At 44.1% G+C, this 14,914-nt stretch overlaps 1 protein-coding gene across 1 annotated transcript in view; it reads left to right on the top strand.

Annotated features, from left to right (window-relative positions):
- The first annotated feature begins 9,867 nt into the window (after positions 1-9,867).
- Positions 9,868-14,914, top strand: part of ASB9 (ankyrin repeat and SOCS box containing 9) — a 17,834-nt gene continuing 12,787 nt past the window's right edge. Inside the window, exon 1 of the mRNA XM_009276860.2 lies at positions 9,868-10,348. Coding sequence (XP_009275135.1) covers positions 10,255-10,348 — 94 coding nt within the window. The 5' untranslated portion in view covers positions 9,868-10,254. The remainder of the gene's footprint in view (positions 10,349-14,914) is intronic.

The following is a 14,914-nucleotide window of genomic DNA, read 5'->3' as shown; positions in this document are numbered from 1 at the left end:
ATGTCCATTTTACAGATGGACCTTCGTGAATTGCTAACTGCTTAAAGATCATCCTCAAACTCCGTGTAAACTGAGCCACTACTGTTCCCTTTTCATGCTGTCTCCATCACAGCGTAAGCTGAAATATTTTTAAGGACACTGGCCCAGAGGCACATCCTTTGCTTATTATTTGTATCTCATTATCCTACAGAGAGCTGCTTGCTTTTAGCAGTTTCAGAAGGTGAGTTTCTGCTGCCTGTAGCCCGAGATGTGTATAAAGATACTTTGGCTTTGTCCCAGGAGCTTTGTGCCTTTCATCACTGAGTACCTGTTAAAGACCACTCATCCCCAAATATCCAGAATGGCTCCTAATTAATGAGTGAGATAATTCTGGTTTGCTACCTATGCTTTCAGTGTCACTACAGATTTACAGCAAGGCATATATATGAAACATGGCATCCTGAGTAACTACAGTAACTGAGGAACAGATTTTTTGGGTCGGGGTTTTCCAAGACTTCAGTGAAAACTTTCCTCTAAAACGATACCAACAAGTAACGCCAGCTTGTTTCCACAAGCATGTTCCCATAGGCTGTTGGTATAGATAGGGCAAGAAATTTCACCCTGAGCCTTACACTGCTTTTTTGCTAGAAGTGCTTTCTGGTTCTGCCCCCCCAAAGCACTGCCCTCCCACCCACTGTGGGCATCCACAGTAGCAAGGCACCACAGCTGTTCTGCCGGGTGTCCGGGGGGGACGGCAGCTCTTTTGACATTTATTAAAATCTTTGAGCTGAAATGACTCATTTTGTGCAGAAAATTTCCCTGTCTGCTACTCATCCATTGTAAATGGATGAGAAATACCTAGGCTTTTCACACTTGCAGTAGCTTGGGAAGAAATATGTTTTTGCCACTGACCATGAAATTGCTTGTTAGTGATTTATTTATTTTTTTTTAACGTGCCTTAGGCATAGCAACTAAAAAGGCCCATCCTTGGGACATTTTACCAGATAATTCTCTTTGCCAGTATAAATCTCTAGCAAACTTAGTTGTCAGAAGAAACAGTAATCTGAGTGAGGAGGTTGCTCCAGATCTTCAGATGCCTGCCCCAATAGTGTCATGAAGAGAGGTGATGAGAAAATAATATCTGGGTGCAACCCGCTCACCTTTTCAAGATGGAGAATTATTTAAACCACTTTTTTTGTGGTCTGCAGCTGCAGGCAACTTCCAGGTCTGCTCTGAAGAGGGTGGGTGCGTGGAGAACTGGCCCCTCCAAGCAGTCTGAGGGGGTGCTCAGGCTGGGAGGATGCGGGAGCACGTGGGTCTGGCCCCCAGCGCCTCCCTGCACCACTGCCAGGGCGAGGGCTGGGTGCAGACCTTTTCGCCACCAGCCAAAGGGCAGTCGGGGTCCTGGGGACGCTCTGTTTTTCCTGGTCTGGGACATGGTGGACAACCCCAGGACCTGGTGTGGAGTGGCCCACACGCCGGGTTAGGTGCAGCCTTGGGAGAGGTCGGCTGGAGCCTGCCATGCACCAAGGATATCCCCACAAGTGAGGGAAGGGGAGGGCCAGGCGGTCCTGCCACACACTTTGGTCTTTATGCTTCAGCTTCAGGTAAGCCTTGCACTCCGTACATGGGCTTCCAGAGGTGGGTTCCCTTCTGCCACAACATCAGTTATTCAGACAAGCGGCCAAGCTGGATGGGTTGTAACTAGGGCAAGCTTGTATACTTGTCACCGTGCTCAGATCATAATCCTTTAGGAAGGGAAACTCTTATTTCTACGATATCAGCATTGTGAATCAGCATCCGTTAGCTGTTTCAGAGGATTTCCAGCCTCATGCAAAACAAAAGCCAAGCTGTGCTTGGGGACAGCAAAGGAAACATCCACCAAGGCACACTACTGCTGTAGATGGCTGCTTATTGCAGTTGCAACTTTGCATTTTCAAGAGAGAAAATATGGATAGCTCTTGATCTGAGCAACTAATCTGTCCGATACCAGGTGTGTGGATTTCTTAGGACTGAAGTTAACATTGGGAACAGTTCAGATCCTATGGCCTTGACTTAGGCTATTCCGCAAGCCCTCTTCTCCACAGTACCACATGCCATTTTCCAGGAGCAGGGCAGGGAGACAAGTATGTTGTTCAGAAGAGCCTAGTAATTTCACCCACTTTAGTAATTTGCTAATAATCTTTGCCAAAAGAAAATGAAAGCACCTGCTATGCCAGCAGGATGCTGGAGGGAACAGAACCAGATGCAAGGTCCAGGGACGTTTTCTCTCTCTGCCCTTATTGCCCAATCAGTTGAGCTGGCAGTGTAGCTTTCTGCAGGCCATTTTTGGAAGCCAACAGAAGCCCCAGTTCAGGACAAGTGTTTAAGGGATCATGGGCTAATTTTTGTGCAAGCTCACAAATTGCATATTGCAGTAGTGATAAGGTCTTGGTAACTTTCCCATGGGGAAGTCCTGGAAGGCCATGGTTGTGAGAACAGTTGGAGCGTACTGGCTGTTCCTATCACAGGCAGAAGTGTGGAAAGATATGTCACGTGAGGGAAATTTCTAGAGATAAACTCCAACAAGGTCTGGAAAGCAGCCGATGAGTGTGGGTGGAAAAACTTATTGCGATGCAATGTGCTAGATGAGCAGTGAACATCTAACCCCAGTGAAACTGGGGAAGAGAAGCACCAAAGCTGAGGAGCCCCTTAATTAGATACCTCCATCCCATGAGCCTTTTATCACCCTCCCATCTGCCTTTCTGGTACTCCTCAGCTGTTACTGCTGTTGCCTCCTGGTACTGATAGGCAGTGGGAAGAGAGAGCAACTAGGGGGAGACATAAAAAGTTGCTTAGTTTGGTAAGACCCACCACGGGCCTTTGGGCTTGGGAAGATGAGGCGTTTGCTGGCAGTCTGCATACTGGGGAATATGCTCTGAATGGGACCTGCCACCATGAGCGGTGCTTAGCAGGGCCAACTCGGCTGACCCCTGTGGTGCTGAGCTTGCTTGTGATACATTTGGGTTTTCTCCATGCTGGTCTAATCACTGGGATTGTTGGAAAACTATCATAACTTTTTTTAAAAAATGGAAATTGTTTTTCGGGCAAAATTAATGTCTTTGTGGAAATTATTTTGCTTTCTTCAGAAATGGCTATTTTACACTGGAAAGTTTGGGAACCAAAAAGATTTGCCAGCAAGCCAAAGAATTCCCACTGTTTTTCAAAACTAATAATGAGAAGTTAGAAAAGAGGAGGAGAGAGAAATTGAAATCTGCTCTATGTCTGGATTTGGGTTTCACTTAAATTCGGCATTGGACAAAACTACCTTACAGTTAGCCAAATTCTAGGAGACTGCAGTAAAAAACCACCACAGCTCTCAAGTACTAGGTTGAGGTTTTTGCTGTCGTTACACCTACCATCTGCTTACTGGTGTGTACTTGTCACATGAGATCATTTCACCACACTAGTAACCTGGCAGCGTTGACAAACCATATTACAACCCACAAGACAGGACAAAAAATTCCCAAGAAAGGGTTGTAATTGCAATGATTTGAAAAAAAACTTTCAGGGTTGGATTCTTTCTGCATGGACTGTAGTATACAAGTTTTAAAGCCAGTTCAGAAAGCAATGTCAAAATTTATTTTGTAGCATACGAAGACACTTATGCAGGTGTTCACTGAGAGATATTTGGCACCAGATGGTGAAAACAGAGTGTTGCTACTCTTCTTTCTGTGAGGAGGATGCCCTTAATCCCCTCTTTGCCACGAAGAAAATACAAGAAACTTGTGTGCAAGCTCTCATGCTAAGTTTGTCCTGCTCCCCGGGAAATCTTGGTGCTTCTGTACCTCTGCAATGAGTTAAAGCACAGATCCAGGTGCTACTGACACCAAGATGTGTTTGCTACTTCCTTCAGGGTCTGTTGGCTTTCATTTGGAGACTCTCTCGTTAAGTAAAACTGCCAACCTGCATAAGGCAACAGCAGTTACTTGCAGAAGTCTGTTTGGTCCCCAACCAGGCTGACGGGATGTTTGCAAAGGGAAGTTTCTGTGAGGGTGAGAGGACGGGAAAATGAGAGGAAGGGAAAATGAAAACATTGCACGCTCAGAACAACTGTAAGAAAAGGAAAGCCTCTGGAGGAGACACTTGATTTGAGGAAAGGAAATTAGGGATACAAGAACTGGACAATATTACAAATTTCTCCAAGGGAGAACTTCTTCACTCTGTGTCTGCTCAGAGATTTCACAGCAGCTTTCCAAAGAGAACCCAGGTACCTCAGGAAACGGTGCTGGTGATTTAGCACTCCTGCGGACAAGCTCCGGCAGATTTAACTGCTGTGATTTAAAACATGGCTGTTCCAGATGTTTGCCTTGCTTGTCAGCTGGAAATTACTGCCTTAGAGGAGAATGTGACATGTGCTAGTGTCCCAGGGCTCAAGTTTACAGGCTGGAGAAGAAAACTGCTTTTATGGGGTTTTGAGCTAACATAATGGACTATGTCCTAAGACAGTTGCGGTATCAGTTTGTGGCCAGTGCTGCCATCCCTTGTAAGGGCGTGGGTAATCTCTGCTGAAAGTGGGGAACGGGGCAGGGGGCAACAGCTTAGACCACTGCAGCTAAATCTGCCAGAGCTGTCTGTCAAAATCCTCCCCTCTGAGGTGCAGGTGCCCCAAAGTCAAGGTTTTGTGGTTCAGACATCGGACAATGCTGGCCTTCTGCTGGAGTGAAGACATTTCACCCTGAGCTGTTGCATCTAGAGGCTGTGTGGTGCTGAGTGCACCACAGCTCTGGTGGGTGGTCAGAGTCAGGTTGCTTGGCTGTGAATTTAGCCATACTTTTAAGGTGGGTTTCAGCTGATTAAGCGTACAGACCCGCATCTCTGCTTATCATCTAGGGCTCCCTTTTAGAGTCGGTGAAGGCTGACTCTAAAGGTCCAATTCATGTCCTCTCGGAGCAGACGTCTAAAATAGGTCAGGTGAATCATGGTCTTAAAATGCCTATTTCTCTTCGTTAGCTCTAAAGGAAAGCTAGAATTCCTGGCTCTGATTCAGAAGTTAAATTGAACAAATCCCATGTTTCGTGTCCAATTTTCCAAACATTTTCTGTAATTCTGTGGTTTGCATCCTCAGAAACCAATGCTGAATTTGCATGCCAAGACAGATTTACCAGCAGTGCGTTTTCACTGTTTGTAGCAATATTTGTGCCAATAATAATAACAAAAAGTGTTATACTTGTCCAAAATAGTAAATAATAATGAAATATTTTCTGTGATGAATAATTGATATGCACAATTTAAAAACTGATTAACAAGTGGGAGAAAAAATCAAGATAGTAGAACATTTCATTGAATTACTTATAAAAATTTAAATTTTTGAAGGGGAAAAAAAAAATGATTCCATTTATAAGATATGCTGTAAACAGAAAAAGGTTCAACTTTACTGTGCACTTTTGTCCACCGAGGATGGTTGCATCTGAATAACGATGAAGTGATTTCTGTAGCTAGCTCTGTTTATGTAGAACTTAGGGATGTAGGTGCTATTTAAATGGAAAATAGTATTGTAATGACTAAAAGCTTTGGTGCGTCTGTGTTGTGTAAGCTGTTTCTGATCTGTATTTGAAGTTGTGTGCTGTTTATCTTGAGATCCAGGTTGATGTTAAAACATGTTCCCTTGTTGCTGCAGAATTTTCTGCTTGCTTCCAAAAAAGATTCGCAACTAAGGAGGTTAAATGAATCAAAGCTTTCTTGCACATTCCTGGCACCCAGCAAGGCTGTATAGACTCCATAGGAATCCCCTGACTTTGGGATGTTTTATTTGGGGAATTTCATCTAGCTTGATGATGCCATTCATATCAAAATGATGCTTAAGAAGCAAGTGGCTCTAGATGGTTAATAATATTATGGTAAATAATATTATTTGCCACACGAGGCCAAAGCCAGCACACTGTCTCTGTAGGTATGTCTGAGCTATAAGCTGAAGCAAGAGCTCAAGAGACAATGTCCACCAAACTCTTGACCTATGTGTTTTCTAGCTACTCTCTGCTGTAATCTGGATGTATATCAGCATAAGGGCATCTGCAGTATAACTGTAGATGATTCTTGGTCAGCAGAGAAGGTGACTACACTCTCAGCTCTGAGCATGCCCCACACTTCCAAATGAAATGAAGGAGGGTTTGGGCTCACAATAAAGCGATTTTTTCAGGGCTTGAACCTTCCCTCTGAAGGAAGCTCACAGCTCCAGGGACTCACACTTCACTAATGTAGGCATAATCAATACGGCTTTAATCTTGGGAGATAATGGTACATGTTTTACAATGGAGGCTTTAGGAACCTCACATGTTGATTTCCTCGCTGCCCGTACAGTAGTGGGGAAAATCTCAGCAAAGAGAAAGGAATGCAATTGTGCAATTGGGAAGAAAAGCGGTGTTTCTTCCTTTTTCACTCTGTTCTCTGTGTTGCTGATTCAGCCTTTTTACTCTTTGTGCCTCTACTACAAACTCAGTTAGCAGAATTTAAAACTAGACTCCTTACAACTGTAAGAAGTACCAACCTTGTTAATGTATGTGACACAGAAAATTGCTGAAAGGTGAAATCTGGCCAAACAGAAAATAATTCTTATAGGAAAAGGTGTGCATGTGCTGGAGAGAGGCTGTGGTGGACACCACAGGGGACAAATGCAAAAGGTGGGGAGGCCCAGGAACCTGCATTTTCACAAGCTGCAAGAAAAATATTTATGGACCTATGATTTGAAAATAAGGTCTCATTCATCATGGGTGAGGACCACAAAAGCATTTCCAGAAGTGACAAAGCCTGGGAACTGCCATTGCAACCACCAGTTGACAAAAGAGAGCATGAGCCAATGTTTCCTTCAGTTCTTTGAGGTCAGTTTGTAAATCCAAGTAGACCATCTTGTCCCTTAATAAGTGCAGAGGAACCTCTTGTTCTGGGTGTTGGGCTAAGGTGTTCACTTCTGATAGGTCCCTTAGCAGGTACTTTTTCTGCTCTCCCACCATGTGATGGGAGAAACTTGGTTTGAAATGAAATGGGTAGAAGATGTAATTTGGTTATATATGTGTACACAGACCTACACATGCACGCATGCATACACACACAAATATACATACATATCTATCTGTATATATATATGCATGTACACACACACACACATATATACACAAATATATACATACACACATATATATTTATACACAGTATGAAATGAGCCTCCAACTTGTGCAGAGCTCCCTGCACCACCTAAATCGTAATGGACAAAGGGACCTATGCTGGCCTCCCCCTGCACTGTCCTAACCCTGCAAAGATTGCTGTGCAAGATAGCAACGTAGATGGGTTAGGCAGGGCTCGGGGGAGATCGAACCCTGCGGTTCTAGGAACTGAAGCATTTCTTTCGAATGGTGGCTTTCCTCCACTGTGTGCATAGAGGTAATAATCTCGTCTTATCACTTACCGATTCCCTGAATTTCCCACCTAGTGGCTCAACACAGTCTATGCCTGTAGGGCCTTTAGGATGCAAAGATAGGATAAGGTACATTTTGAAATAAAAGCAGTGTACTTGTTTGAAGATTTTCAGTGTAAATTTTTTTTAATCTTATGAACTTTTTGTAGATTTGAAGTTATTAGCTGTGTTGTCTTCTTGCCTCATACTCCTACCAAAAAGAGCCAGAGCCAGCTAAGTACCTAATTTTGGGTAGAATTGTTGCTAAGACTATTAATGCCTGAAGAAATTCTGCTTGCACCAAGAAATGGGATGGCTACATCCCAGGTAAGGGTCATTTTTCTCCAGTTTGTTAGCAGACAGGTAGGGTTTTGTAATGTAAGACATTTCCAGGCTGGAACAAAGACGGGGCAATCATCACAGGAACTGAAGGTGCTCTGACTAAGAAAAGACTTCAGGACCAGCCCAGGGGACAGGTATCTAGTTATTTGGGAGGAATGGATATGGCAACTGGATCCTGCGCTTGTTGTGGTTTCGCCCAGGTCTTTGCCTGTCTGGTGCTGTCAAAAGACAAGTGTGATCAAACCAGAAACTCCTTTTGTGAACCCTATGTCTATTTACTCCATGAGATACAAATACATGCAGAGCGGGACACCAACAGCCCAGGATAAAGTATGCCTGTGGGCTACCAGCCTGCTGTGGGCATCTTGGAGGCCCCCCTTTCAGAAAGGGTGATGGAAGGCAGGGATGTCCGCCCCCACGGGGAGGGCTGCAGACTCATCGGCCTCGTTAGGCGCTCTGTGCAACCTTACCAGCCTCGAGGAAGACCAGGCTACAGCTCATCTGTCAAGGCAGAGGTTTACGTAACACAGCATGACCAAAATACGTGCAACCGATACCAGACTGTTCAAACGATTACCCTATACAGTCAGCAGGTCTCTTGGTCAAAGGACCAAATGGCCAAAGTCTCCCTATCTGTGGGCGACTAGGGACTAAGGGACTTCTGTCTTGTACGCTCCTTCATAATATGGTTGAATTTAAAGCTCTTAGCTAATGCTTCTTCACTTATAAGTGAATAATCCTATTATTGCATATTTGGATACATGTGCTGATTCCTTTTAGTGGTGGAATTGCTGACATGTTTGCTAATACTGCTAAAGTTATGATTAAATGTAAGATGTGGCAACCTAGCCGCTAAACTCAAGCAATATTAAAGGGGAAAAATTGTTTTACCATTCCTCATTTCACATGTTAATCATCAAAAGCAACATTTATACCACTTTCTCCATTTACACATTTTTTTCCCCCAACATTTTTGATGATGAAATTTCAATGGCTAAGACACAAATGTAATTTCCAGTCAGACCAAAGTGTCAGCTTGCATCCAGCATGCAGGGCCAAACCCAGGAGCCAGGAGGGCATTCAGCAGGGAGAGCCCTGGAAGGGGCAGGCCCTGTCCTCATCCATCTTTCATTGGCAGTTGTGCGCCGGCATGTGCCCAGGTTGCCTTCACAGATTCCCTGCTGGCGGGGTTTGTGGATGACGTTCAGCTGCTCTTTGTATCTTTTAACATAACTGATTTTTTTAAAGATGTGGGCAAAGAAACCCTAAATATGATTCCAGATCTCTTGCATGTGTTATAAATAGGAATAAAAATGAAACCCAGTTGCTTAGGCTCAACCGAGTTAGGATCAGAATTAGCCCAGGATTAACAACTTTGTATCTCCAAATACACAAATGAAAATTCTGTTCTAGTAGACAAACTGAAAAAAAAACCCCAACTTAACTTTTATTTATATGGTTTAGACTTTTGCGTGGAAGTTCTGCCTACTTGCACTTGTACATAAATAAGCAGATATTCAGGGACAGAAAAGGATTTTGCGCTTGTAAATTATACTAATTTGGGAAAGAAAAAAGTGCAAATGGAGATGATCCGTGAGAACAGAATTTCTGCAAACAGATCAAGAGAAATGACGCGGAGGTCTTTCTGAAAAAACGTTGCCATTCGTTCGCTGGTCAGTTCGCAGTGTTTGTTTTAGACCAAGAAATTGCTTAAAAATAAAAGGGCACTGCTCAGATACGAAACCCCTGGTGTGACTGTGACTCAGTGAAATCAATTGAACCAGGGGCAAAGGAAATGAGCCCGCGCAGCCCTGCGATTTCCACGCCATGGAGACAGCACAGGGCCTCCAGTGGGAAGCGCAGCTCCCCAAACATGTGGTTTCAATATCTGTAGGGTATGCGGCGACCACTGCTGCGCAGCAGGCATTCAGCTCTCCATTTCTTGCATACTGTCAGGGCTTGGCAGATAAGAGGGGTGGTTTTGCACAGCGTCCAGCGTCCAGGGAGGTGCGCGGCAAAGTTGCCTGCAAACAACTTTCTCGGGAGTGGTGCAGATCCGCACGCGCTCGTATCTCTGTGGGTTTTCTTTGCAAATCCCCTGCAGGCAGAGTTTGCTCAACTAGTTGAACTGGCTCTTTCTGTCTTGTTTTTTTGGCAAACTAAGAATTTCCTTCCTGATAAAAACAGATGGCGGGCGCCCCGATTGGGCGCAGCGTTGGAGAGGATGTGACATCAGGCACATCTCTCGCTTCGCTGGATATCTGGCTGCCTCCCAGGGCAGCCAGGGAGCTGTTTCGTTAAATCCCAACCCAGGTACTCGAGTTTCTGCACAAAGTGCTGCCAGCACCACGTCCCAGTCTGCTGCAAGGTCTGTTCGACTCGTGTGTGCAGAGCCTGCTTAATAAATTACTCCCACCGCCGGGGGCTCGCTGGGGACGATGGAATTTGAACTCTCGAGACTGACCGCGAAGTGAAAAAACAGAAATTGGACAGAAGGGGCCGAGATGGATGATGAGGGAACAAATCAAAACGCCAGCAAATCGCAAGGAGCCGGAGGCCAGGCATCTGCAACGTCTCTATCAAACCCGCTGATGAGGGGTAAGTAACGCTCCTGCCTCGCCGCAAGCCTTCGCCTCTGCCAGCAGCAGCAAAGGGCAGGGTCAGGCTACGGTGGCATGGTCATCCTGATGTCCTGCTTCCAGTGCAGGTCCACAGTCAGTCCCACACAATGTCCCCATGCCCTCGCACTTCAGAAGGGATTTTAATAAGCTATTTCTATTTGATACTGAATTTTTGGTTATTTTTTTGGTGCATTACAGAAAAGAGTGTCTGATTCTTTATTGCAGTTTGTACAAACAGAAACAAATGCAGCACTTGAACCACAGCATGCTGAAAAAGAAGTTGCAATGTGGCATGTTTGACTTAGATTAGTGCCAGCTGGAAGATCAGCACTGGCTCAGTTCCTCTTTTCTTTTTCTTTCTTTTCCTTCCCTTCCTCCTTCCTTTCCTCCTTTCCTTTCTCATTTCTTCTCTTTTTCTTTTTTTTCTTTTTCTTTTTCTTTTTCTTTTTCTTTTTCTTTTTCTTTTTCTTTTTCTTTTTCTTTTTCTTTTTCTTTTTCTTTTTCTTTTTCTTTTTCTTTTTCTTTTTCTTTTTCTTTTTCTTTTTCTTTTTCTTTTTCTTTTTCTTTTTCTTTTTCTTTTTCTTTTTCTTTTTCTTTTTCTTTTTCTTTTTCTTTTTCTTTTTCTTTTTCTTTTTCTTTTTCTTTTTCTTTTTCTTTTTCTTTTTCTTTTTCTTTTTCTTTTTCTTTTTCTTTTTCTTTTTCTTTTTCTTTTTCTTTTTCTTTTTCTTTTTCTTTTTCTTTTTCTTTTTCTTTTTCTTTTTCTTTTTCTTTTTCTTTTTCTTCCTTTTCCTTTTCCTTTTCCTTTTTTCTTTTTCCTTTTCTTTTTTCTTTCAGATGAGCAGACTCAAGTGTTGTTGCCCAGTCTGAGCCACCAGCCCTGTAGGGTTCTTCTGCAATGGCCAGGGTGTTGTGGTCAGTTGTGACCAATGATGTTGTGGTCACCAGTGAACAGTTGTTCAGACAAATGGCCTCACTTTGATCATTGCTCTGTTGTCTGGCCCACAGCCATTGAAAATATGACATGGTGACAAAAGACAAGTAATTTAACTTCACATAACAGTTTAGCTAGACGTGTTCGCTGTAGCTCTGTTTTCTGAGAAGCTACTCCTTCAGCTCATGGCGAGTGCAGAGGGAATGAGGTAAATTAAGATAACATAACTTTACACTGTCCTGCCTCCCTGGGCTGTTCAGGACACTTTCATTCATACCAAATAGGAAAATAAGACCCTAAAACTAGATGATCAGTATATTTGCTGTGTTGTCTGCCTCTCCTCATGCGTGTCACGTACGTACATACTGAGGCTGGGGTGGGAGGGAAGAGATGGCGATGTTATTAACAGTATGAACCGAACCAGGTCCGCACTGGAGATGAGCTCCAGCAAAATGGAGGCTGGAAGGAGGGGAGCTCACACTCTGCACTGCTGCACACGGATCATTTGATCCTTTGAAAATCAGAGTTCAGTCCATTCCTCTTGTGTCTGCTTGCTCCATAGCAGAGTCAACAAGCACTGCTGGCAACATACAGCAGGAACGTATTTGGCTCTGGCTACATATATCACAAACTTTAGGGGAAAGCCTTAGAATATGAAAAATACCATTTGTAATACTGTTACATATAATGCCATAAGCATATGTGTATGTAAATGTGTATGCAAGAGCATACCTCCGCTGAAAGGATTTCAAAACCCCTTGTGAGCTGCACCATGCATGACCACTGCAGAAGGAAACCAGCCTGGGGACAGGCCCAGAGTATGCAACACCCTCCACATGGTCAGAGGCTGGAAAAAGGTACTTTCAGCCATCACCACAAAAACGAGTGCTCTTCTAGAAAGGTCCTGTGAATGCTCTGTTGTCCACAGGGAGCAGTCAGGGCTTCCGTGTTTGTGTGGTTATTGCTATAAATCTTCCTCTGTACACACCCTGCCAGCGTTCACATGCCCAAGTGATGGCAGTGCAATCGAATATGACCAGAGGTTTAATGTAACCTGTAGGCTGGCTGGGATTTTCAGCGGTGAAAGGGGAGCTAGATGGTCCAATGCCACTGAAAGCCAGTGGGTTTTTGGATGTCTAGATGCTGAAGGTCCTGAGGCCTGACTCAGCTTGCCTGTGGACTAAGGTGTGGGTAAATTTCAAATTTGGATAAAAGGTCTTGTTCTTCTTTGAGAGAGCAATTGTACGTATTTCTGGCAATCAGAAATCCTTGTTGCTGTGGTGGTACATGTAGTGAACACAGCTGAGCCACCTGCGTACACTGGCCTGCTCCTTCACGGGCAGCTCTGGTGGGCAAAGTGTTTTGAGGAGTATTTCAGGGTTTTAAAAGTCCATGGCCAGTTAGCACTGGCATTTGCTTAGGCTTTAATCAAAAGCCTGTGCATGGTATAGCTACCGATCATTTATATTATTGGCGGCGTGCCTCCTGTGCTGTGCAGAAGGAGGGAGTGAGACCCCAACGTCCACTGCAGCCTCCCTCCTCCTCCAAGCGAGAAACAGGAGCTCCAGCCTGGAGCAGGCAGAAAATGGAAACTTTGTGGTTTGCCAGAGGGTGTTGCCCTGGGTGCAGGAACTGGGGAAATTTGCCTTCCCCTGCAGGGAGGCTGCCTCCCTGGCATTGCTTCAGGGTGGAGGTGTTTGCTGCAGATGGAGCTGGGGCAGGAGAGAAGGCAGCTTGGGGCCGCACAGTTCACGGTAGCAGATTTGGAAGTACGTCGTGGCAATTAGTCATCAGACAGGCCTTTAAACCCCCTCTTCCCAATGTATCCAAAGCTAGTGTGAAGCTACTGTAGCCCTCCACTTCCATTTAGAATAAAAGCCTTGGCTCCTCTCCGTACAGAATTCCCAGCTGGATTATGACGTGTTGGCACACACCTCTTTTTATTTTCCACTCACATTTTGACACTTATGTGGTCAGTCTTTTAATTCTTGTTAAGACTTGGCAAAATTGCAAGCTAATGGCCAGTCCATAGATGACTATGGTCTGGTCTGGCTCTTTTTTAGAGTCTCAGTAGAAAACTGCATTTTCTCAAGCAAGCACTGAATGGATAAATTCTGCACATGGATGTGATGGCATGACCATGCAACTCCCTCTTTGTCACTAGAGTGCTCATATGTCAATATAACAACTTGGTAGTTTTCACAAAACCCCGCCTGTATTTGTGTGGCCAAAAAAAATCAAGCTGCAGCTCACAAAACTTGTTCCTCAATCTAGATTTTTAGAATTACTATAAACATGCTTCCCTTGCAACTCATGCAGATTGGGCAATGACACTGGTTTTCAAAAACTTTCAAAAGATTTTTACAGAGCCTGGATACACAACCAATGGTAACATAGGCAGGATCAGCAAGAACAACAGCATAGTCAGATAAGCATCATTTGACACACATCACTTTTAAAGCAAAGCTATTTTAATCAATTAATAATGCTGTGCTTTAATAATTGTAGCATAGTTTGGCTATCCTTATGAGACCAGAACCATAGATTCTGGAAATGGCTGTCCATTTGCTAAAGGTAAAGGGTGTTTGTGAACTTACTGGAACTAGATGTTTGTTGTGGGACATGGCCTGTGGAACATAGAAGGAGGTAGGCAGAGCTCAAATAATGCCAATAACAATGAATACAATTTTCTTTAAAAACTGATTGACGTACATTACCCAGATTTCCCAAATTCATTCCTCTCTTCATTTCATGCACTTGGTACTGCCCATAAAGCTGTATTAGGGTTACGTCTCTTCCATCCTTTGGCCTTCTAATTTTGAGGCTTCTTCCAAATATGAAACATGTCTGACTTGACTTGATGAATCTTTCTGTGCCTGTGAAGTTGCTTCTCAGTTTCTCGATTTTTTTCCCTTTGACTTTCATAGTGAAAGTAATACAAGACTGGAAAAGATCACCTGACTCATGGAGTCTTGTCTTTTGAACTATTTCTATACTGCTAAATAAAAGAGATTGGGACCATTTCTGTCTTTGAGACCAAATGGTGCAGACTGACTGGCCTTTGCATCTTCACCTGCTCAAAGCTCAATGCTGAATTATCCTCCTGGCTTTCTTTACTTGGCAGTGCAGATTTACCTACAAAGTCATAGAATCATAGAATCATTGAGGTTGGAAAAGACCTCTGAGATCATCGAGTCCAACCGTCAACCCAACATCACCATGTCCACTAAACCATGTCCCTAAGTGCCTCATCTACTCGTCTTTTAAATACCTCCAGGGATGGGGACTCAACCACTTCCCTGGGCAGCCCGTTCCAATGTTTCACCACTCTTTCAGTAAAGAAATTTTTCCTCACATCCAATCTAAACCTCCCCTGGCGCAACTTGAGGCCATTTCCTCTTGTCCTATCGCTTGTTACTTGGGAGAAGAGACCGACACCCACCTCGCTACAACCTCCTTTCAGGTAGTTGTAGAGAGCGATGAGGTCTCCCCTCAGCCTCCTTTTCTCCAGGCTAAACAACCCCAGTTCCCTCAGCCGCTCCTCATAAGACTTGTTCTCCAGACCCCTCACCAGCCTCGTTGCCCTTCTCTGGACACGCTCCAGCACCTCAA

Source organism: Aptenodytes forsteri, unplaced genomic scaffold (assembly GCF_000699145.1).
Source record: "Aptenodytes forsteri isolate BGI_AS27 unplaced genomic scaffold, ASM69914v1 Scaffold273, whole genome shotgun sequence".
Taxonomy (NCBI): domain Eukaryota; kingdom Metazoa; phylum Chordata; class Aves; order Sphenisciformes; family Spheniscidae; genus Aptenodytes; species Aptenodytes forsteri.
Note: the sequence above shows the minus strand (reverse complement) of the source record. Positions and strands in the feature narration are given on the sequence as shown.